General features: G+C 36.3%; 1 protein-coding gene across 2 annotated transcripts; it reads left to right on the forward strand.

The window, feature by feature from the left end:
- Positions 1-1,065: 1,065 nt before the first annotated feature.
- LOC106151804 (anosmin-1) lies at positions 1,066-20,758 on the forward strand. 2 transcript variants are annotated; one of them, XM_086997361.1, is made up of 18 exons: positions 1,066-1,299; positions 11,419-11,472; positions 11,803-11,862; positions 12,366-12,588; positions 12,980-13,167; positions 13,641-13,770; positions 14,094-14,221; positions 14,422-14,499; positions 14,797-14,853; positions 15,453-15,546; positions 15,984-16,130; positions 16,707-16,804; positions 17,014-17,188; positions 17,566-17,711; positions 18,074-18,194; positions 18,426-18,661; positions 18,919-19,063; positions 19,203-20,758. In XM_086997361.1, the coding sequence occupies exons 1-18, from the start codon at positions 1,147-1,149 to the stop codon at positions 19,409-19,411; spliced, it is 2,442 nt and encodes an 813-aa protein (XP_086853487.1). In that variant the 5' UTR covers positions 1,066-1,146; the 3' UTR covers positions 19,412-20,758. The 2 variants fall into 2 exon arrangements, with proteins under 2 accessions (XP_086853487.1, XP_013380671.2); XM_013525217.2 differs by having other exon boundaries at positions 12,366-12,576.
- The last annotated feature ends 1,459 nt before the right edge of the window (positions 20,759-22,217 follow it).

The raw sequence follows: 22,217 nt of genomic DNA on the forward strand, positions 1-22,217 counted from the left end.
TAGAGGAAAGGTTGCAATGGAAAGGCGTAAGTCTGCCTTGCGAGTCGCAGGGCCACGTGAGATGTCCTTTCAAGCAGGGATTGCAAGGTGCGATGGCCGTGGAAATTGTACTCATTTTTGTCTTGCTACTTGTGTGTTTGTCTTGCTACTTGTGTCCGTTTTGCCTCCTGTTCTCCCCTTCTTTCATCTTCCTCCTCCCTTTTTTTCTGCTCTCTAAGCTTCTTTCCTCTCCTTTTGGAGGCATATCGGAATCTGAAGTGAGCAAAATTCGACATTTTTGAAAATTGTTGTGCACGTTGCACATTCGACGCTACATTGCCGAGACACGAGCGTGCGTCGTGAGCACGTCTTCTATACTCTTGGCGTGGGGATGACGTGCGACGCACTCCTGCCGTGCTTTTGATTTGTTCGTTAGCTGTGAGAGTGTGCGCCGTACTCAACACGCAAAGGACACTTGCTCCTTCATTGCTTGCGACGCACATCTCACTTGCGAAGTACATTTATGCTATATTTTATTATTTACAAATGTTCTGCTTCTCTCAAATTCTTTAAAAACAAGAGAACCCTTTATCTGCCTTTCTGTGTTAATTTTTACAAGATGTGCATTTGCTGAGTAGGCCTATCGTTTCTACATTACTTACTTCTTTATTTTTGATAGATTGAAGGAATGTATAGTGAAATAGGGTCTATGTGCGCATTGGTTCAGTAAACAGACTTTTGGGTCAAGAATATTCCATTTTAAGTGAAAAAAATATAGATGAACAAAGAACAAAACATTTTCGACAGTTTTAACCGGCCTCGATAAACTTCACCATGTAATGCATTTGAGATCCCCAGGCGGCAAAACCAGTGGCGGATTTCGATGGGGGGTGGGGGTTCTGCACCCCCCCCCCCCCCCCCCCCCCCATCTCCCTTCGTTTTCTTGTCCCTCTTGAAATTAAAATTTACGACTCAAAAAGTGTTTTTCGTCCCCAGGCAAATTGATAGTAACACGAAGACCTTTGCCTCCCGCATTTGGAAGAGTCCAATTTATGGACCAATCAAAATACCGTTACTATTTATAGACTTGGTAAGCTTGTCAGTTTCATGGACGACAGCGAAGCTTAGGGAAGATGCATTACCGAAAATCACGAGCTTTCTACAAAAATGTCGCTCGTTAGCGGCCTGTTACAAGTGTTTTTGATACTGGGAAGTGTCAATGAAGGGAGATATGTTAATCCTGAGGACAGCGTTTTAAGGGAAGCGAGATGTAAGGCGAGGTGTCTAAGCGAGCTTGAAGAGAGATCCGCGGGGACACACGTGAGTTTATATCTAGCCTAACTTCGACGGAATCTGCAGTATAGAGATCCAATATTATACGTTAGCACTATTTACTCGTCTCCAGACGATGCTGTGTGCTTAGTAGTTATTTTTAGTATATAGAACTAGCTCCTAAATTCAGAGGAATAATTAAAAATTATAAGTGTAAGAGCCAGTACATAGAGGCCATGTAAATACAGGTATTTACACTATATTAGTGCAATCATTTGACAACGTTGACCCTATATGTTGCCTGTTTGTTTAACGATGTGTGTGTTAGTGAGAGAGAGAGAGAGAGAGAGAAATGCTGGACCAGTATGCTTTGTTAAACTTTTAGGGTAAGGGAGGACCAATACTCATGAGTCAAGGCACCATTTGCAATATTTTTTGTCACTCTCAATTCATAGATGGAATTGAATTTACTGATGCATAAATAGCCAAACTTAGTTCAGTTCTTGAAATTGGAATATTATTAAAGGGATAATAACTCTTCGTTTCGGCCAAAAAATGAATTTTCCTGGAGTAAACAACAATTTTCCCATACTTACCAATGATTAATGAATCCATTTTTACATTCAAAGTTTGTCCCTGGTTTTTTTCTTTAAAGTTTGGTTTTTTGTTAAAATCTCTTAAGAGATTTTAACAGAATATAGCCATCAGTGGAGGTCACGTGGTCTAAAGACAAGCTCAGATATCAGAATAATAGCTATAATTGCCATTTTTGTGGTAAAACAGAATATATTATATTTCTATGAGTTATTCACAATGTTTTTATTGTGAAATATAGATCTCATACGAAGAGTTATTATCCCTTTAAATAGTGATGTAGAACTATGCTATCCAAGCGTTTTATCATTATTTTATTAGTCTTTTTATAAATAAGGGTCCACAGACAGTGTATCTTAAAGTGTAATCCTTGGAATAAAAAAATGTGGTGAATGGAGAAAAAAAAAAAAAAGACTTCCATAGAAGCTTTTTGACAGGGTTTCTTTAAGTGTTTTTTTTAAAGTATCTTTATAAATAAGGATATAGCCATAAAAAATGTCATATCCAAAATGTCCTTAGTTAGAATAAAAGTAGAATAAAAATGATAATTATGACTAAAACAATTGGTTTCCAATGCAGAGCATGATAACATGAAGTAATAAAATTCAAACAAATAGGTATGGCTATTCTTATGTTCATTCTGTAGAGTTAGAAATGCCATCAAATACCCAATTAAGTTGTTAACTTGTAAATTAAAGAATGCATGGTATAGAAATGACTTGAAGGAATTTGTGAAAGTGGACAATTATGCTGAAGTTGGTAACTTGTACCAATAGGAACAGCGGATGGCTGCGACTAGCACTGTTTTTTTACAAAAAACTGTGATGAGACTATCGAGGCTATCCATAGGTATGGGATGATTGATTGCAAACATTCACTTCTTAAAAAATATGTAAGTTAATTTGACAGCTCATTGAGTAGGGGCTGTTTTAGAACTCGTCTATTCTTTACCTTTGAATCCACTTTCAAGAATGTATTTTATCTTTTCTAGATCACACACACACACACACACACACGCACGCACGCACGCACGCACGCACACACACGGGTATATCAATGTATACATGTTTCATTGTCACCAGTGTCCCATGTATGTTTATACTCTATTGGTCTATTATATCTTTGTTAAAATAGCAGTTTGTAGCTGAAAGCTGTACTTTCTAAAGTTTTATCATAAAATGAGCCCTAGCTCTTAGAAAACACAAAGGTCTACAAGAAATTTACAGGTTCCATCTTCCCCAATAATCACAAAAAAAATACTCTTTAATGAAATGTTCCCAGCTTGTACAGGGACATTCACTTGCAAAAGACTTGTCAGTTTTCTGATCTGGAATTGCTCATAAGCAGTTTCACTTAAAACAAAGTAGAATGGGACCGACCGTAGTGTCTTTCTTGAGGCCATCCCCTTTGTTGCTGTGTGTATACAAAAGGCCCAATAATGGAAGCCTTCTAGGCAACATCTAGTTTAAACCTGCAACAGAGACATCCTGACAGCTTACTTGACAGGCAAATTACATGTTTGACACAGCAAGTGTTGGGTTTCCTTTTAGGGGGTTTTAAAAATTCAATTTTTTTTTAAACCAGGCAAATCCCAATTCAGACAATTATCGAAAATTGCCACTATTGGACATAGCAGTACAATAGACAAAGTGTAACATTCGCTAGAATTCTGACAGACAAATTAGAGGTCTGACATAGCGTGTCTCATGTTTCTTTATTCTTGCTCTGACGTGTTGTCTGGACATGAAAAGTCATGTATGATCAGGTGTCAGAGAGAACTACTGGGGAAATATAAATAAAATACCAGCCCCCAGGCAAATTGAAGTTTATATTCAGAAAATGGAGACAAGCAAATTTTACACCTTTTAATTTAAAGTTTACTTTTTCACAAAAAGTACACTGTTTATTAGAGACCTATAGACTGGATTTTTTATGCGTTTAAAAGAAAATAAATGCTTGATGTTTTTAGAAAATCAAAACATTGGATAAATTTGAAAAAAAAAAGAAAAAAAAACAACACAGTACACCTTTTTACATTGTTATGAAAAAGAATGATATTTTAGAAGATTGATTACATTAAAAATAATAAGAGACAAATTAATTAAAAAAATGCAGATTGAAAAGTTGGTTTATCTGTTGCTATGTCTTCAAATGCTAAATGTTTGAAAAGAAAAATAGAAGGAAAAAAAATACAAAATACTTCAAAAATTTCCAGTAAGTATTTACCATAGCACACCATATCAGTGAACATGTACTCCTTTTGCCAAACTATTTTAATGTGTGAGAAGAAATGTTTTCTAAACAAAGGGGTTAAGCAATTAGAAAGATGAGATTTTTGTTGGGATCTACATTTAATTCTCCCGCAGAGCTTCTTGATTGATCATTTGCAGCTGTGAAGAGAAAAAAAAAGAGAGTAAAGAACAGTGGGAAACAGAAAAGGAGAGAGTTGGTGGGAGGTAGAGAGAGGGGGACAACAAGGAGAGGGAATTAGAGCCAAAATAGAGAAGTGGGGAAGAAAAGGTGAGGGCCTGGGTTGTCAACAGAAAATGGGTGGGGGGTGGACTAAAAAGATGAAGAGTGTTTTCCTTTTTACAGCCATCAGTGAGATATTTTATAGACTTCAATAAGTTGCAATATGCCCCCCCCCCCCAATCTGTCCTCATTTCTTTCAAAGGTTGATACATGTGATGTATCAGACCTACAGTAACTCAAGGCTTTATAATTAGCCAACGCTTCAACACTGGTAAAAACATCATTACTCTAAAAATTTGAACACCAATATATAATTTTCCCTTAAAATAAGTAATGTAAGTAACACATCGCTATTAATTAAAATGTTTTGAAAAGTGTGAGAAAGTACATTCTTGTGTAGGTCTGAAAATGAAATGATAAATCTTGAATTACTGTTTACACATACAATGTAAGAGAAAGAAGGGAATCTGAAAATGTCAAGTAATTACCGTATAACCCTGAATGGGGTTCCCTTTCTCAATGCCTTTCAAAACACACTGTACACCAACAGTAAACACATAGAGCAGTGCCCTTCCCTTTTCTCTGTGGAGATAATCCCCACACTGGACCACTATACAATTAACATTGGCTTATATTAAGGAGTGGGGATATATTGTGGATGCTATAGCTCTAGAGTTATAATCACAAAATTTTGGAGTTTGGAAACTGCTTTCATTTGATTTGATTCGAGTAGGTGTAAATCTGAAAAAAAAAGAAAAAAACAGGTTTTCTGAGGATTTTATTTTTCATGACCACTAAACATTTTTTTACATTCAGTGAATGCTTTATTTAGGATTTTTCAAATCTCTCCGTCTCCACACACACTCTACCACACACACACACACACACACACACACACACACACACACAACTTCTGACACACAAAAATACATACATTCTTCCTCTCCTCGCCCACACACGCACATGCAATGAGAGAGCATTCCGTGTGACATTCAAGCACGGTGGCATTGTCAGCGCTAAGAGGAAGCACATTGTGTAACTTGTACTAATGTTGAGGGGGAGAAGGCCTTGTTTGGACAAAGAAAGCATTGAACACAATGGCAAGGGTTGACTCTGTAAACTTGTGGGGTCGCCTGGGCATGCCCTGCAGTTTCCTGTGCTTTATGCCTCTGAGGCGAAGGGGCCATTTCAAATTAAGTGAACTTTGATGATAAAGAACAGAAAAACGTGTGAAGGGAGAGCTTACCACTTCCCTTGATTCCTTTGCTGGGGACGGTTTCATGAAAGAAAAGTGGAAAAAAATTATGTAAACTTTAGGAGCAAAAATTTGGTCTTCTGCAATTTAAGATTAGTCCGTAAAAATTGACTTAGATAAAAAAGAAATTGGTCTGAAATAGTTAGCCTTGTTTTTTTAATATAAATGATATAATTTTCTTCGGCCACAGAAACATCAAAAATTGTAACCCAATGCCACACATACATACTAGTAAGATGATTCTAGGGGTTATCTTTTCATGTTTCATTAAAAAGTCCAGGTCACTGACTTGACTAAAATTATTTATAATTGCTTACATATTTTACCATCTGGAAAAATCAATAATGTATCAGTATGCAATAAGTTTGCATATATTAGTACAACTGTTTTTAAGGTCTGAACACTACATTGAGAGGAACGTTATCGAGTCTAATTTCATAAAATCTGGATAAATGTTGAAGAGAAGTTGTAGATAAACAGATAGCAAATTTCTCCTTGTTTTCTTGAAAATAGGGGAGGGGGGGTGCACATTTGTGAAAGACTGAGTTTCCAGTTCGGATTTTGTCTATTACGAAATAGATGCTGTACATACACATAATACTGACAGTACAAATCCCCTTTGCTTCTCACATAAAAGATTTTGAGTCCAGCCCTTTCTATTCAGGAGGAAAGTCGCCCAGTTGGTGGTTCTTAACAAGTCTTAAATTTCACTTCTATTAAATGTGAGGCTTGACTTTGGATTACAAGCACCCTGCGGGTCTTCTGTGTGCACCCTGCGTGTGTAGGTGATTTTACTGTGTAACGGAGCAGGCGGTTCAGTTGAAATCTATACAGATGTGACATTCAGCACTCAAAAATCCCAATTTTTATATAAAACAGACCTTTCCCAAGGAAAAGACTAATTACTAAAAGGGATAAACGAATTAAAAAATATAAGGGAACCTGGTTTAGGTCAACATTAAAATTTCATTTTTTATCCTTTTGGAAGCCTGTCTGTCATGAAAATGTCATCAAAATTTGTGAGAAACTTTTTGAGATAGATTTCTTGTGACTTTTCTCTTTATGATTAGTGGACAATGCCCATTAATTATAAAAAGACAAACCAATGCCAATCAGTGGATGGAAACTTTAATATAACCTCCTTCAGTGGCTCCAGCACACACATTTCTAGGACACCACATTTGACTTTGTGAAGATATTTGTTGCCACGTACTACTAATATCAGCCTCTTTGGTGATAATGAGACTTAGCTTTAGATGGGAAGAATCTGTTTTTCTGTGCTCATCAGCCATATGTATACATGTACTTTTCCACAGATGCATGGTTTTCTCTGATTTTTAATTCCATTCAAATGGAGCTGAAAGCGGGTCCCAGACCCACAACTGATAGAATGTTTGGTCTCGTGGTAGATTTTCTAACATTATTTAACACCCCTGGCAAATGTATGGGCACTTCATAATAGGAGTTGTCCGGGATAGGACCAAATCTCGCCCAGCATATAAATTTGGTGTGAGATTGTACGAGATCCAGTTCAAGATGGGGGTTAAAATATGGCGAACACGCGGAACAAAGACGGCGATTTTTCTGGTTGGAAAAAAGCAGAACTAACTCAATTTTTGAGTCAGAGACTGGTCAATTTTTCAAGTTATAGAGTAGAAACACTAAGGGAACTTGCACGTGCAGCAGACATGTTGAATCTTCCAGTAGTAGAGGCTGATGACTCCGGCAAAGCTGAGCTTGCTTGGAGGACTCTGCCAAGCAGTGGGCAAGTCTTAAAGGGACTCACTGGACAGACGTTTATTCTTGATTTGACTAATATACCGCCGGTTACCATGCCTGATGTCATGGCATATTTCTTGATTCCTGAACCTTGTGTGGAAAGGAGTGGAAACTCACGTCCACCATCCATGGGTATTTTCTCAGGTTTCCCTTCTTCGATACAGCTGAATTGCAACCAACAGCACAGCAAAAATAGTTTACCATTACATTGCTCTCTCTTATATAACATGTCAATGCCAAGTTTTAGGACATTCAGCCCTGCAACACAGGCTTGTGCACGACTGCAAGTGAAGTCGAAATGGAATATTTTAACCCCACTTCTCGCAAAATCTCACATGTAATCTTAGTCTCGTATGACGTCATCTGCTGCGCAAAGGTTTAAAACTGGCTATCCCAGACAACTCCTATTGTAAGAGTGAGCACTGTATATGACATCCCCATCCAACTGTCCTGTTGTGTTTATGCCATTGATGTGAAATCTGAAAATAAAAATTTTAAGGTAATTTTAGAACAAATTTCACCAGATTTTTGATATTGGAAGTCAAAAATATAAAATGCTCTGTTTAGTCTAAATTATGGGAATGAGAGAAGCACTGTATAGTAATGGATTTATGATCACAAGTTCCCCAAAAATTAGAAGTCTAAATTATTGGACTAAGGAAGCACTGTACAGTAATGGATTTATGATCACAAGTTCCCCATAAATTAGAAGTCTAAATTATTGGAATAAGAAGGCACTGTACAGTAATGGATTTACGATCACAATCTCCCCATAAATAAGAACTGTGATAAGTATTGTCAGAATTAAGCAAAATACATTATCAATTAATTGATTATCAGAATTAAGCAATGTTAACCATTATTAATTAGGTGGGATGATATCAGAAGTGTTTTTTTAGATAAATCATTTAAAAATGCAACATGGGGGGAAAAAGGGAAAAGTTTAAACCCCAACCCTTCTTAGAACAAGTTTCAGCTAATACAGGGGTCAAAACAGAATTTGGGCAGGACTGGCCAATACGGACCAGTGGACCTTAGAGGTACTGGTCCGTACCAAGAAGTACTGGTCCGTAAAATTTTACGTTAAAAATTAGTAGTTTCAAGCTACTAGATATAACGTAAACGCATACATGTTTAACATCCATTTTTATTTCTATATGATTATCTAAACACATTCATATTCCAGTCAGTTCCTTTAACTGTTTGTACACATCCTCCTCTGCTATCTCATCATCATCATAATATATAAAAAATAAAATGGATATATAAAAAATTATTATGAAATAAATATAACTTCTACATATATCCATATTTTAATCTTAAAAAATTAATTTAATTTTAATGCCGGGGTTGAACGCGAAACGAAAAAAACTTCTCTCAAACTTTACTAGCCCTAACCAAAAAACACTAGCCCAATTTGAATAATTCATTTAAAAAGTTTAAGCAGATGCTGTAAAGAGTTGTGGTACCATACTGTACTTTCTTATAAACCTTATCATTGAAGTAGAGCAAGTGAATAACAAAGTCAATCAGGTTAATTTCCAGTTGATGGGGTGGTAAAATTAATTAAAAATATATTTAATTCTTTAAATATTGAAAAAATTCTTTTTTTTTAATTTGTAATACTGAATATAGTTACCCTTACTTTTCATATTTTTATTATATCTTTTTTTCCATTTTTTATATGCAATCAAATTTTTTTAAATTCCTATTCTTTTTATTGACAATGGCTCTTTTCTGACAATTTATTTCCAATTACATCGGTATATAATGCCACTTCTAATTTAAAATACATAGGTGCTGTAAGGGTAATTAAACAAACGTCTTACAATTTTTTTGGTAACAATTCTTTTGGTTATATATTTGTAAAAACAACTTTTCAAGGACTTTACCAGGACAGAGTGTGGAGGGGTAGCCATGGCATAAACCGAACTATCCCACATTGTCAAGAATAGTTCATAGGATATTTATGTAACTGCCATGTATTTACTCATGGACATTAAAATTATAAATAAAAAATATAAACAAAAAAGGAAATAGAACACTCCACCCCTCAGTCTGCTAAGTGGTCCTAACCTAAATGTTCTATGAGATAACGCATACATTACACTTGCTTCGGAGACAGTGTTGTTTTGACAAAACCTGTTGCTAGTACCAAAGAATTCTGGTCTGATCCAGTTTCTTGATTGACGGCAATTTGTAGTCATGACAACAAACTGGTCAAATAAAAAGATGCCGGCACGCTGATCAGACAGACTGCTACTATTTATAACTACAGTGAAGTTATTTATAGCAACTAATCAATATTCAGTAGTTTGAGCTAGGTGTGAGTTTTTTCAACTGAGAGGCATATCATACTATCTAGAAACGTCAAATTAGAGGCAGGGACAAAGAAGACTGGCGACTCATATTTTTGAAATCTTACTGAGTGTTAAAATAGGTTCAAAATTACAGCTAGTGCTTTATAAAATTTCAACTTTTTTACTAGCCCGGTGCCACTTTAGGTGGGCAATTGCCTCGGGCTAGTGCTTAACGTCGCAGACTGTGGGTTTGGCAACGATGTTCGGCACTTTCCAGCGGTCGCCAAAACGGACCAGTACCCCTGACAGGTAGTCGCCCGGGTCGTTTCTAAGTCGCATTGGCGAGTGGGCGACCGTCTGTTTCGACCCCTGCTAATATATAAGCCAACATAAATATGCCGTGAGTCTGCAGTGTATGTTTCAAGCATTTTGTTGACTGACCTAAGTCAAGTATTAGGACAGGGAGCTATAATTGCATATGTAAACACTGCTTGAAGCTCGCAGAGCTTGGAAGAGATTTAAGGAAGTGGTGTGTTTATATTGTATAGGTCAAGTCCAGTGTTCTTGACTTGATGGTATCTCTGGTGCTTCACACTTTCAGCAAATTGAAGGTGTGGGTTGTTTTAGGTAATCTGTCTCAAGGACTCTGGCCTTGATGGGCTCTTAAAGTCGGACATGGTCATCAGTAGAGTGTGAAAATATGCAGGGAATGATGCAATGATGTGAACTGTACATTGGTGGCCTGCTCACTGTTTACCTCCCAACTTGCATCAAACTGTTGATTTATATTATAAGAGCAGTTACTTCTTAGCTTCTGGTTGTATATAGGAATATGGCTGCCACAGCATTTTGATTTATTTGCTTGGTGGAAATTTGAATGGAATATGCTGAGATTTTAAGCAGAGATTTAATGGCCAAGCATTTGAAAATCTTACACTTTGTCAGGTGTCTAAAGTCTCAGTCATTACATAGGGGGATGGGTAGAGGGAGGAAGTGGAGGAGGTGAGGATGAGAGAAATGAGGAATAATTAAACTTACTTTTAACTATCTTATAAGTGAATTCTGGTGTGGCATCATACTTGAGTGTGATCCCTGGTGCTCTGTTTTGCTAGGAGTCCGCTTACCAGTAAAAGAAATAAACAGTTTAGTCTTGCCCGTCTTGCTTCCATCAAAATAAAATAGGAGAAGCATGCAACTTGTACTGACTACAAACTCCTTATATACGCTGCATAAATTGTGTTGATAGTGTTTTGAGAGCTGGTATTGGCAAAAATTTGAGCAGAATTTGGGGCGTTATTTCCATTGTAAAGATCCATAAATTCTTTTTGATATACTTAAAGGGATAATAACTCTTCATATGAGATCTATATTTCACAATAAAAACATTGTGAATAACTCATAGAAATATAATATATTCAGTTTATATTCAAGTTTAGTGGTATATGTATTGAAAATGTTATTTTTTCAGGATATTTGACTGATCTTTCATAGAGCTAAGATGCATCTAAATTGTGTCCGTAATCTGCCAGTAACACCCTGAGTTTCAAGGGGTCCCTGCAGGCACCTTCCATCTCTTCCTCTATTATCAGCATACATTTACCTCTACCATTTCCAGTAACCTCTTAAACTCAGGTTTAACCATAGGCCTCTATTTATTGCATCACATTGTATTATTATTATTATTATTATTAATAACAGGTAAACAGTTAAAGGAGATAAATGTACTCAAATACCTTTTATTCATGATTGTTTTGATTATTTTTTCAGGACCCCAGTGCTTTGACGTTGACAGGTTGTCAGGAAAATGTCACCTGTTCTCAGGTAGGAAAGCAGCATCATTTAGATCTTTAAAACATTGCTGATAGGTCAGCCATTGAGATGTTCAGCAATATGAGAAAGCAGATATAAAATAATAGTTTACATTCAAAAGAAATGACTGAAATGATAAAAACACAAGCAATTTATTATATTCATCATTTTAGTCTTATTACTAGATATTGCCATTTTGTTTTGTTCTGAAGTCATAGTAAACAATGTAAAGATGCACGACTTTGACAATTATTTTGTTAATATTAAATCTTTGTAGTATGTTGTCAAGTGTATATACTAGAGGGGTTTTTATATCTAAATTGAAGATTTTTTTCTTTCAAGTGTCTGAAACCATGCGGCCAAACTCATACTGGTTTAGATGACTGCAAAGTAAGGTGTCAGGTATGATGAACAAGAAAGAGTATGGTACAAAAGTAAACAGTCAACGTTTATATAGAGACTGAATTTAAATATTTTTACCCATGAAGCATAGGTACACTTGTGCTGAAATGGTCAAGCAAGTTTGTCCTGACAGATCAGAATGTCAAAGGCAAAATTAGATTTGATTTTAGGACAAGATGAAATTAGAAAATGAGAACTTATCAGATTAAAAGGTTACCTTTTATTCACCTTGCCAATCTGGCAGTCTTGTGATGGCAAGTTTGCCCACTTGAAGGCCAGTTTTATATTTTGATCACAGAAGATCACCTGGCCAGATTCTTACTTTAGGAAAATAATTTTAGAATTGTTTGATCATTATAAAAGTACTGTGTAAAACTATACAAAAGTAAGGTTTACCTTAAAGTTTGTAAAGATGTGCTAGTACTGAATAGGTCAATAGAAATGAATAAATATTTCTTTTTATAATCTTTTTATGATAAATATTTCTTCTCACCCCCCAAAAGGATCATGAAAGTTGCCTAAATTCCTGCTTATTTCTGGACGACATCAAGACCAACAGGCCAGGGTTGTGTCCTCCAGCAGAAGAGGCTGTCGGTTTCGCAGCCGTGTGCGTGGAGGCATGCACCACAGATGCCAGTTGTCCGGCCAGAGATGACAAGTGTTGCGACAACGGCTGCGGACACACTTGTCAGAAGGCAAAAGGAGAGGAAAATAGTAAGGAGATAGGTAGATGGATAGGTGGTTAAATGGATGATGAGAGGGCAGAAGGATGTGAGGGGGGACGAACAGACAGACAGACAGATAATAGATTGTTGCATGGATGCTAGTACACAATCATATGGTTAACAGTTAACCCTGCCAGTAGGTATGTCTGATAAGAACCATGGGAGCATATTGTCAGAGGCCTTTAACTACAATATACTCAATTGAATTGAATTGAAATATAGATTTACCTATCACAATTTATTTAAAAAAAAACATGTTGCCATAAAGTTAAGATCTTTACCCACTTTTTCTTCCTCCATTTGCTTCAGACAGAAATTTTTCACTTCAGGGTTTCCAGGGGTAAGATCTTTACCCCTTCTCTTATTGCTAAAGACACAACATTTTACTTCAGGGTTGCCAGCAAGACCATACATCAAGAGGATCCAGGAGCTGACGGTGAACAACAGGGTGGTGGTAACCTGGAAGCCCAGCGCCCCGCAGAGGTACTCTGTACCCTTGGTCCACGTACTGCAGTCTCGCCAGAACCCAGGGGAGAAGGGGAAGGAGGCTTTGTGGACTGAGTGGGAAACTGTGAAACAGGTAACTCCATGTTTACCAAAAATTTTCACCAAGTGCAAGTGGGAAAACTTCTTGTCATCCTTGATTGCTCAAATAGAGATGTCAAATAAAGATGTTAAAATAATGGTCATATCAGCAACATTGCTCAATTTTGGAAGATTTTGATTGTCTCTTATCAGGTCATTTAATATGTGAACATATTTCAATTTGGGTATTTATATGCTGAAGTGTTTTTCTGTGATCTAGTATTTTTGCATACAATAAAATATCTAAGTTAACTTGTTGCAGTGAATATTAGTGCAGCAGATCACATGTGGAAATTTCTGGTGCCAGGCATCCAATAAAAAAAGTTGGTCGTAGTCACTGTGATAATGTATGCAGTGGGTTCAAATAGTCTCCTCTCCCATGCCCCATAATCAAAAGCTGTTCCCCATACCAAGCATTGTATAAATTATTAACAATACATTAGTGACAATATATTCCTTTCCTAACAGACCACTCAGTACAGTGCCAACATAGACGATGCAATTCTCGGTTACTGGTACGAGTTCCGAGTTGCCACGGTGAGCACCAATGGCAGTGTGGGATTCAGTTCCGGGTCCAAGGCATTGAGGCTCAGCAGAGGTGAAACAGAGTTATATTACTCGAATAAGCTATGAATGATTTTAATTCTATAAAATTGTAATCAGATTAGAAATATATTTTCTTATTAAAATTATCAAGATCCAACAGTTTGTGTAATATTCAATTTTGTTTTTTCTAAAATCTGTAATTCTCTCTCAGTTACTTTAGAAAAGAAATATGGATTTTTAAATCTCATAATTAAAAGCAAAAACAGTGTTGTACCATGCAGCCAATCATGTTTTTACCCTATGCTACCTGCATTAATAAACATATTTTAACTGTTAGCAACATGAACAATATTTTAGGTCTTTGTTTTATTGCAGTTCCACAGCCGCCTTCACAACCAGTCAACCTTACCGAAGGAAGTACCACAGTGCATGATGGGAAAATTGATGTTGAAATAAAATGGCTACCACCACTGACTTCTGACCTTCCAATTATAAGATACAGGGTACTGCCATCTTTTTTTTCTGAATTTTAATATAAATTTGAAAAAAAATGCTTGTGTCTTTTGTGGTACCAACAACTGACTACATATAGCTTCATTCTCGAACAGAAAGGAGTTGGAACTTCTCCAGGCTTTCTCCATTGATCATACATCATAGTCACCAAAGCATTCCTTTTTAATGCCATTCAACTTTTTACTTTCAGGTATTTTGGAGTGAGAGACTCAGTAGTATAAGCCCTGTGTTTGTTTCTCTGAAAGAACACAGGCAGTCTGTCTCAGGGGTAAGTAATCAGTGTAGCAGATCATGATTTATTAGGGTAATTCCTCCATGTAGCATACACAACCACAGTATGGATCTATTGCATGTAAAAATCACCAGGAAACATATGATTGATTAAATGAATGATAAATTTTGTTTATGCCTTAAATCTATCCTGTATGAAAACTATATTATACCGAAATCTTCCCCAGTTTTGCTTACAGTTATTTGAATTCTGTAAACAGGATATTGATTCAGTTGCACTGTAAATTCATTTATAGCAATGTTATATATTATTTTCATCTTTCATTATTTCCAGAATCAAAACAGCTACACAATCAAAAATCTCAAACCAGACACCACATATTTTGTTGAGGTATGTTTGAGATGGTTTATATTTCGAAAAAGAACTTCTGTCAAAACTTGATTACTCCTTTAATGATCTCACTGTTAAGACTGACACTTTTGAAAGTATAATTTATTTATTCATTTCTTTTTGTAGCTGATAATTTTAGACACTTTTCTCCATTTTGTGGCTTTTATCAAGGTTTAAAAGACAGTAATTTTTGCAATTTTAAAGTCAAAGCAACTTTGATATGTTGTAGAATTGGACCAAAGAGTGCTATTCAGAGAAATTGTATTAGATGAGATGAGAAAATATTCCCCATCCAGCATTTCCCATCCTTTACCTTGGCTACTTATCTTTCACATGGTAGTACAAAACATCAGTAACTGTAATAACAGCATGTACCATAATATTGGTGGATGTATGCTGAAGTTATGCCATTAGTACAATGTATAACTAATATTATATTAATTTGTAGAAATATAATACATAGCAGTTTGATTTTGTACATGGTCACTACATCATTTAAGGCATTTAATAGCTTCAATGAACTTGTCACCTCCAGAGAAAAAGAGAGCTATTGGATTTACTTTTTGACATCTGCCTTTTTCTTTATCTTTTGTCTACAGGTGCAAGCAATATGTCGCTATGGTCGCAAAAAGCTGAGGAGCCGGAGGAGGTCTTTCTATATCACTACCTATGCAATACCTACAGCACCACCTGGTAAGTCCTGAAAATAAAATGTTCGTTCCTTTAATTTATCATCTTGTCTGTGCTCTATTAAGCTTATTGGTGCTGCAAACTGCTAGGGTCTTAGAAACAACTATCTGAAATTTGAAGCAGTTGTCAATAATGAACACATTAATTTTGCATAATTTTACTGGGCTGGTTTTAGTTTTACTGGCTTTTGGTATGGTCACATTGAAGAAAGTTCTCTCTTACTAGTTAATCATCATTTCACTGAGTAGATTTACTAGTACGTGGATCTTAAAACTATTTCAAAAGTTTTTGACTAAAAAGTCATCATATTTGCCTTATTTTGAAAGCCATGCTATTTCCTTGTTAAATTTTTTATTTAAGGGCTAAAGACCATTGAAATCCTGAAACATTGGTGATCAAGAAATTGTCAAATCATTAAAAATACCCATTGTTTCTTTTAGTTTCAGAACGTCCCACTGTCTTTGACATGGCTTATCTTGACCTACCAATGCCCCCTACAGTACTGAACCTCACTGTGCCAGAGGTGTATTTTTCTGAAGGCCAACTAAGGGCAAAGGTCACCTGGCTTACCACTGCAACCCGTGCAGGTCAGATTGAATTTGAATAAAAAAAATTATTAGATAAAAAATATCAATAATAATAAATGGAGAACTTAATTTTAAAAAATGTCAAATCTAGTTGAGAGATTTTCTTTGATCATCAACTAGATGATGAACGTAATGTTGAACATGTCTTCTGGTCCTGAAAGCACAATACAATGCAGTTTAATTGTGAAAAACTTGTCATAACTTTTGCTTATTGATAACACATGGCTGTAGCACAGATGAATTGTGTTCATTTCTATGATAGCAGCATGGTCTTTTCTCCTTCAATTTGATTTACAGGTCCTCTTTTTATTTCAAGTTAATCTTTTAAAGATTTTTCACTTTCACCTAGTTTGCAAAAACATGCATTCTGGCATATACCCAAGTTACAGATATATTGCATTTAGTCTTTAACACCATGATTCAAGAACTACATTGGACTCAAAAATTTATTGTACAAAATGTCAAGTACATTTTACACTGACGAGAAAACAAACGAAATATTCAAAATAGACATTGCTGGTTTAACTCTTGAAGGCTAATAGTCTAATCATCTGACAGGAATTTACTTGTATTTAGATTTTGTCTTGGTGCAGAAGTACACAGTCCACTGGGTGGCGCTTGTGTGTCAAGATGAGCCACAGACAGAAGCAATAAAGAAAGGTGCTACAACACATGTAAGTGAAAAAATCACCTCAGTCCCTTTCTCAGATGTCTTTTTGTCTGGATATAATTTGATAAAAATGATATATCAAGCCAAGGTTCTTCATGACAAACTAAACTTGAGTTCAAAGAATTTTTAATTGACTCACGACAGATATATGATATTTAAAAAACAATATATTTATATATTTTTGTAAAATTCCTGGGTTTCCTTTCTGTGCAGGACACATTGTTTACTCTCTATGACCTGGAATACAGTTGCCATTATGAGGTGATGGTACGGAGTGTCTCTGCAGAGGGAAGGCAGAGCACTGTTACAACAGCCAGGTTTTACACCCCATCTTGCCATTCAGTGAAAGTGAAGGGGGATATAGCCCCCAACTGCCCGGCAACACCAGGTACACTATGGTCTAATTTTTAATGTAAAAAAACTTTCAACTAAGGCATTTTATACTTTTTAATAATAAAAAATCTATTCCTGGGATTATCTGTAATTTTTCCTTTATCATAAGATTTTGTTCTTTGTGCATTTGGAGACAAAACTATCAACTATTTACTGAAGTTATAACCACAGTTTTAATTTTACAATTTTTTAGTGTCAGAAGTTCAACTGTTGTTTGAAACATCTGTATTAATTTTGCAACTTTACTCCTTCAAGGTTTATTATTTTCGGGCATTCAAAATGTACTTTTTTTCAGATTTTGAATTAATGAAAAGGAATAAGAATCATTTTGCTCAAATTTACTGAGTAATTATTGTATTTTTTTCTTCACAGCTCCTCAGGTTACCATGGAGACAGAGACTGTGAGAGGTATGGAGGGAACATCTGCCATATTGAGGTGTAACGTTATCGGGATGGAAGCTCCAGCTTTAAGTTGGAGTAGGCAAGATGGTGAAGAACTGACCGCCTCCAATCACAGGGTAAGAAGGAGAGTCGGACAAAAAAAAAAAGAAAAAATGTTGAAAAATAAATTCAATCTTAAATTGTAATACAATGCAGGGACCGATCAAGGGTTATTTGAAGGGGTGGGGTCCGTTTTTTTAGGAATGACAGGCTGTTAATGAAAAGTCTAACCCCCCCCCCCCTTCTTGGCGTGGGCTGCGGGGCTAAAGGCCCCGAAAAAAAAAAGATAGTTTACAGGGTGAATGGTGCCTTTTGGTATGGTTTAGAACTATTATTCAGAAACTGATTTTTCCAAATCCTTATTTCAGGAGGGGACAGTTTAATTGATGGAAGGTTTTATATAATCACATGGAAATATACACTTTTGTACAATTTACAGCTACTAGATGGCGCTCTTCACATATTGAGCCTCTCAGCAGAGGACTCCGGGGTGTATGTCTGCAGTGCGCAGAACCATCGGGGTCAGGTTGCCACGGGCACAATGACAGTGATTGTTGAAAGTAAGTGGGGAAAATAACAGGAAAGTCTACAGAAATGTTGCACAGTATAATGTTTTTTTCCCCAGTTTGTAAAAACTTTTCTTTGTCATGGTAAAGCTTGGATTAAAAAGAGTTTAATTCTGTAAAAAGAGTTTAATTCTTAGCTATGATGTTTTATGATTCAAAAACCAGTCTGTTACCTAGCATTATTGGTAGACATGTTGCAGTAATTGTTATTATTCTAATTTTTAGAACCTGTTCTACCTCCCAAGCCAAAAGAGCTCCAGCACAGCTTCATTATCACAGACGGCAACATAACTGCCCATTTGACCTGGAAACTTCCTGCCCCTGCCCCAGAAGATGCATATCATAGCATTACAGGGTTTCAGGTCAGTTGGGGTCAAAGGTCAGGGTCATCTGAAGGTCAGGGGTCGAGTTCCACGATGACTGGTGCAACAGTGGCTGTGTCGATACCTGAAGACCTTGAGGTATTGAAGCACTCTCTCTCTTGCTTCCCCCTCCCCTCTCTTTGTCTCCCCCTCTTCCCTCTTTTTCTCTTGCCCCCCTCTTTCTGTCTGTTGCTTTGTCTCTCTTTCTTTCTTGCCCCCCCCCCCCACACCTTTCAGTAATTGCTTGATGAGAACTTAAAGTTTGATAAGCAGTTAAGATATCAAAGATTATTTCCACCAGGTTATGATAAAAATGTACCTGTCGGGTAAATGTCAGGAACTTAAAACTTTTTCAGGCAACTTTTGAGCTCAGTCTGGCTGACCTAGATGAAGGGACAGTGTACGTGGTCCAGGTACAGGTGCTGTCCACAGTGGGGGCAGGGCCAGCCCAGAAGATCAGTTTTACCACTCCCGTCTTGAATTTTAATACTCAACTCCAAGGTGGGTTTTAGGTCATACAGAGACATTTCATCACATAATGAAAAGTTTGCCTCCCACGAAGGGCTTGGTTATTCTTAAAGCAGTGCAAACAGTGAGTATGTGCATCTAATATATGCATCTTCTGTGCTATTATTTCCAGAACCATCTGCGCAAGAGGAAGAGCATAATTCTCACATGAATAATAAAGAAAAGAAGGACAAATATGACACAGAACATAACTTCAAAGAAAGGACATTAAAGTCTACATCTGGATCATGGAGCCTCAAGATGCACCAGAGCTATTTTATGCAGGGTTCCTTACTTTTGTTTGCTCTCTTAAAAATAGGTGTCACTGGTGTAGTCTTGTGATGGATTATAGAGAGCGCTGTTGTACAGTCGTCAGTGTGTCTGTTGAGATATCTTCCAGATATAGCTGCTCTAGTGAAGAATATCCTGTGCCTGATGGACATTTTCATGTAATATGACATGATGATGTTTTAGATTGTCTTGAAAAAAAGTATTTGGTGGTAGTATACGTGGATGCCATCTGTTGACAATCTTAGCTATGCTCTCTGACAATGAGAAGAGAGAACATATTTTTTGTGCTTATAACTTGTGTATACGCATCACTACAGAATTTCATGATCTTGAGCTGGTCTCTTGAATGATACCCAGTTATCAGTTTGTACTTAACTGTCTTCTTGCATGCCATTGTTTTATGTAACAAATATTACAAAATGTAATGCAAAGCGATTTTGATTTTGCAGCAGTTTACTAAAATTATGGGTTTGTTGTGATAGGTATTATTTTTGTAAGAATTTCATGTGCATGTGGACTGTTCTGCCCAAGCAGACTTGCTGATTTGACATGCATGTAGGAAAATGGCATTTTATCAAAGTTTGACATATTTGACATATTGACTTGTGTGTTACATCAAGTTTTTTGGAGCCAGTTATTTGTAAGGGTGAGAAAAAGAGAGAAAGACTTGTGTAATGTACTCATGTAAATCATGTTAGTATATTATTTACAAATGATGAACACGCATAATGAACAAGTTATTCCTAGCTTTTACAAACAAAATCGACTTAATTTTTAGTTTTGTATATTTTATGTTTAGTTTTATGTTATTTTGCTATATGATATGTTATTGATATATATGAAATACAGTGTATAGTGTCCCCAGTTCATACCCACTTGTACCCTTGACACTAAAGTGTGTGTCTTGGTAGAATTTATTCTTTTTTGTAAACTTTGTCATGCACATTTAAATGTATCGCATTGTATAAGATTTACTTTGATACATAGATTTTACTGATTAATGAACCTCAGTTCTTGCGATATAGAAGCATTTCAATTTTTACCGTATGTTGACAATCAAAGTTTCTTTGAGACGGATTATCTGATATATACTGGTTCAAAACGACTTGGGAGAATTCTGATTCTGAAAGGATCTGAAATAGGTGAAAAACAGAATGATATTTCTTGTTTCGTTTTATAACAAATATTTGCATGATGTTCTGGCAGTGAGATTTGTATTAAGATGTTGGAATTGGCATGTTTTAATAGCTTGTCAGCAAAAGATCTGTTCAATTTACTTTACGTAGCCTGATGCGGATGCCAAGATGCAGATTTGTTAATGTTTTTTTAAGAAGATTGATCAGTAAAATGCTACAATTGTTGATATTTAAAAGATATTAATAAAATATTAAAACTTTACGTGTCTTTTGCTTGTTTGTGAATTACTCTAGAAAGGTACAGTGCCTGTGCATTTGTTATGCCAAAATAGGAACGGATGGTGAAAATGATGTAAGCAGCAGGTTTTATTCCACAACATACCTAAAGCCTAGGTTACATTTGCCATGCGTTGTGCGTGCGGTGCTCGTACACTGTTCGTAAATCCCTTTTCGTGAGACAGTGGTGTTTGAAATTTGGAGTAATCCACTTGCATAAACATGGAAGTTTTTGCGTTACTTTACTTAAGCCAAATGGGTGCTTAAAATCGTATGGGGCTATTGACAGTATTGATCTTCAAGGAAGCCGCACGGAAGACGTAAGGGAACTTCACTTAAAACTGAAAGGGCTCCGTGCGATCGTTTTTCAACCGACAACCATGAACTGATTTTTCCCAATGTGACCTCAAAGTCATGGCTCAGTATAGGAGAGGCACTGGCACGTAATGTAAAGGTACTCGCCATTTACAAACGATGTCAGTTGAAGAGAATTATTATCGTACGGTTCATTTGGCAACTGTAATCTAGGCTTGAGTCATGTGCATGAATCAAGATATGACCGTAATATAATTTGTAGAGTAGTGAAAAACGAGGGAGTAACATGACAAAAATGTTCTGCGCTCTCCGCGTATGCAGCCGTGCCAATAGTCGGTTTCATGGTTGAAAAAAGATCAAAAATTATATCGCCAAAGTAATCTATCTCTCAAAACCACAAATAATTATTTTGGTGTCCTCTCTGAAAATGCTTTATACCGAAATTTTATTTTGCAGTCATGAATTGTATATACATCATGGGCGGAACTATATGTATTTTGGCAACGTTACCATTTTGGCGGTGCACATGTACAGTGTACATGCTCCATTAGCTCCTACAGAAAACGGAGTGTTCGTGTGACGTGTGCGATAATAAAAACCTTAAGTGAATTTTTCATACAATAACCAATGAACATTAAGTGCAGGTTAAATTGATTCACTTTTTCTCTTCGGAATAAAGAGTGGCTGGCTCATTCTGAAACGCCATCATTCTTCCAAACGTCGATAAGAGAGCGGAGTCAGAAGAAATTTCCGTCTCCCCAATATTTACGCATCTTTTGTCGCATGTAATAGCGGAAAAGGAAGAAACGAAGCAGAATTAAACATTTCAAATTGTTTCGTCATTTGCGTCAATTTATATTTTTGGTAGCAATTGATCTGAACAATCTGATATCAGATAAATAAAGAAAATACATTTGAATGTCTTTTTGAAATCAATAGACCATGTAAAACTACAATTATATGAATATTTATTTTTCTTATCGCTGGAAGGCAAATAGATTTTTTGACCGAAAAACTATTCTTACACTTGCACTGCGCCATTGTCCTTGCTAAATTCGCTCTGCTCTGTATATCACATGTATCACACATACCAAATCATTTTGAATACTTTAAAAATTAGTAATTACCTT

The sequence above is a fragment of the Lingula anatina genome, chromosome 10 (genome assembly GCF_051362555.1).
Source record: "Lingula anatina isolate TDL-2025a chromosome 10, LinAna3.0, whole genome shotgun sequence".
Classification (NCBI taxonomy): Eukaryota; Metazoa; Brachiopoda; class Lingulata; order Lingulida; family Lingulidae; genus Lingula; species Lingula anatina.

Bases quoted from the DNA above. Each gene is read 5' to 3' on its own strand.
- LOC106151804 (XM_086997361.1), top strand. From the start codon at position 1,147: ATGTCGCTCGTTAGCGGCCTGTTACAAGTGTTTTTGATACTGGGAAGT. The intron at 11,863-12,365 runs GTATGATGAACA...ACCCCCCAAAAG, and splicing joins ACTGCAAAGTAAGGTGTCAG to GATCATGAAAGTTGCCTAAA. The intron at 13,771-14,093 runs GTGAAACAGAGT...GTTTTATTGCAG, and splicing joins GGCATTGAGGCTCAGCAGAG to TTCCACAGCCGCCTTCACAA.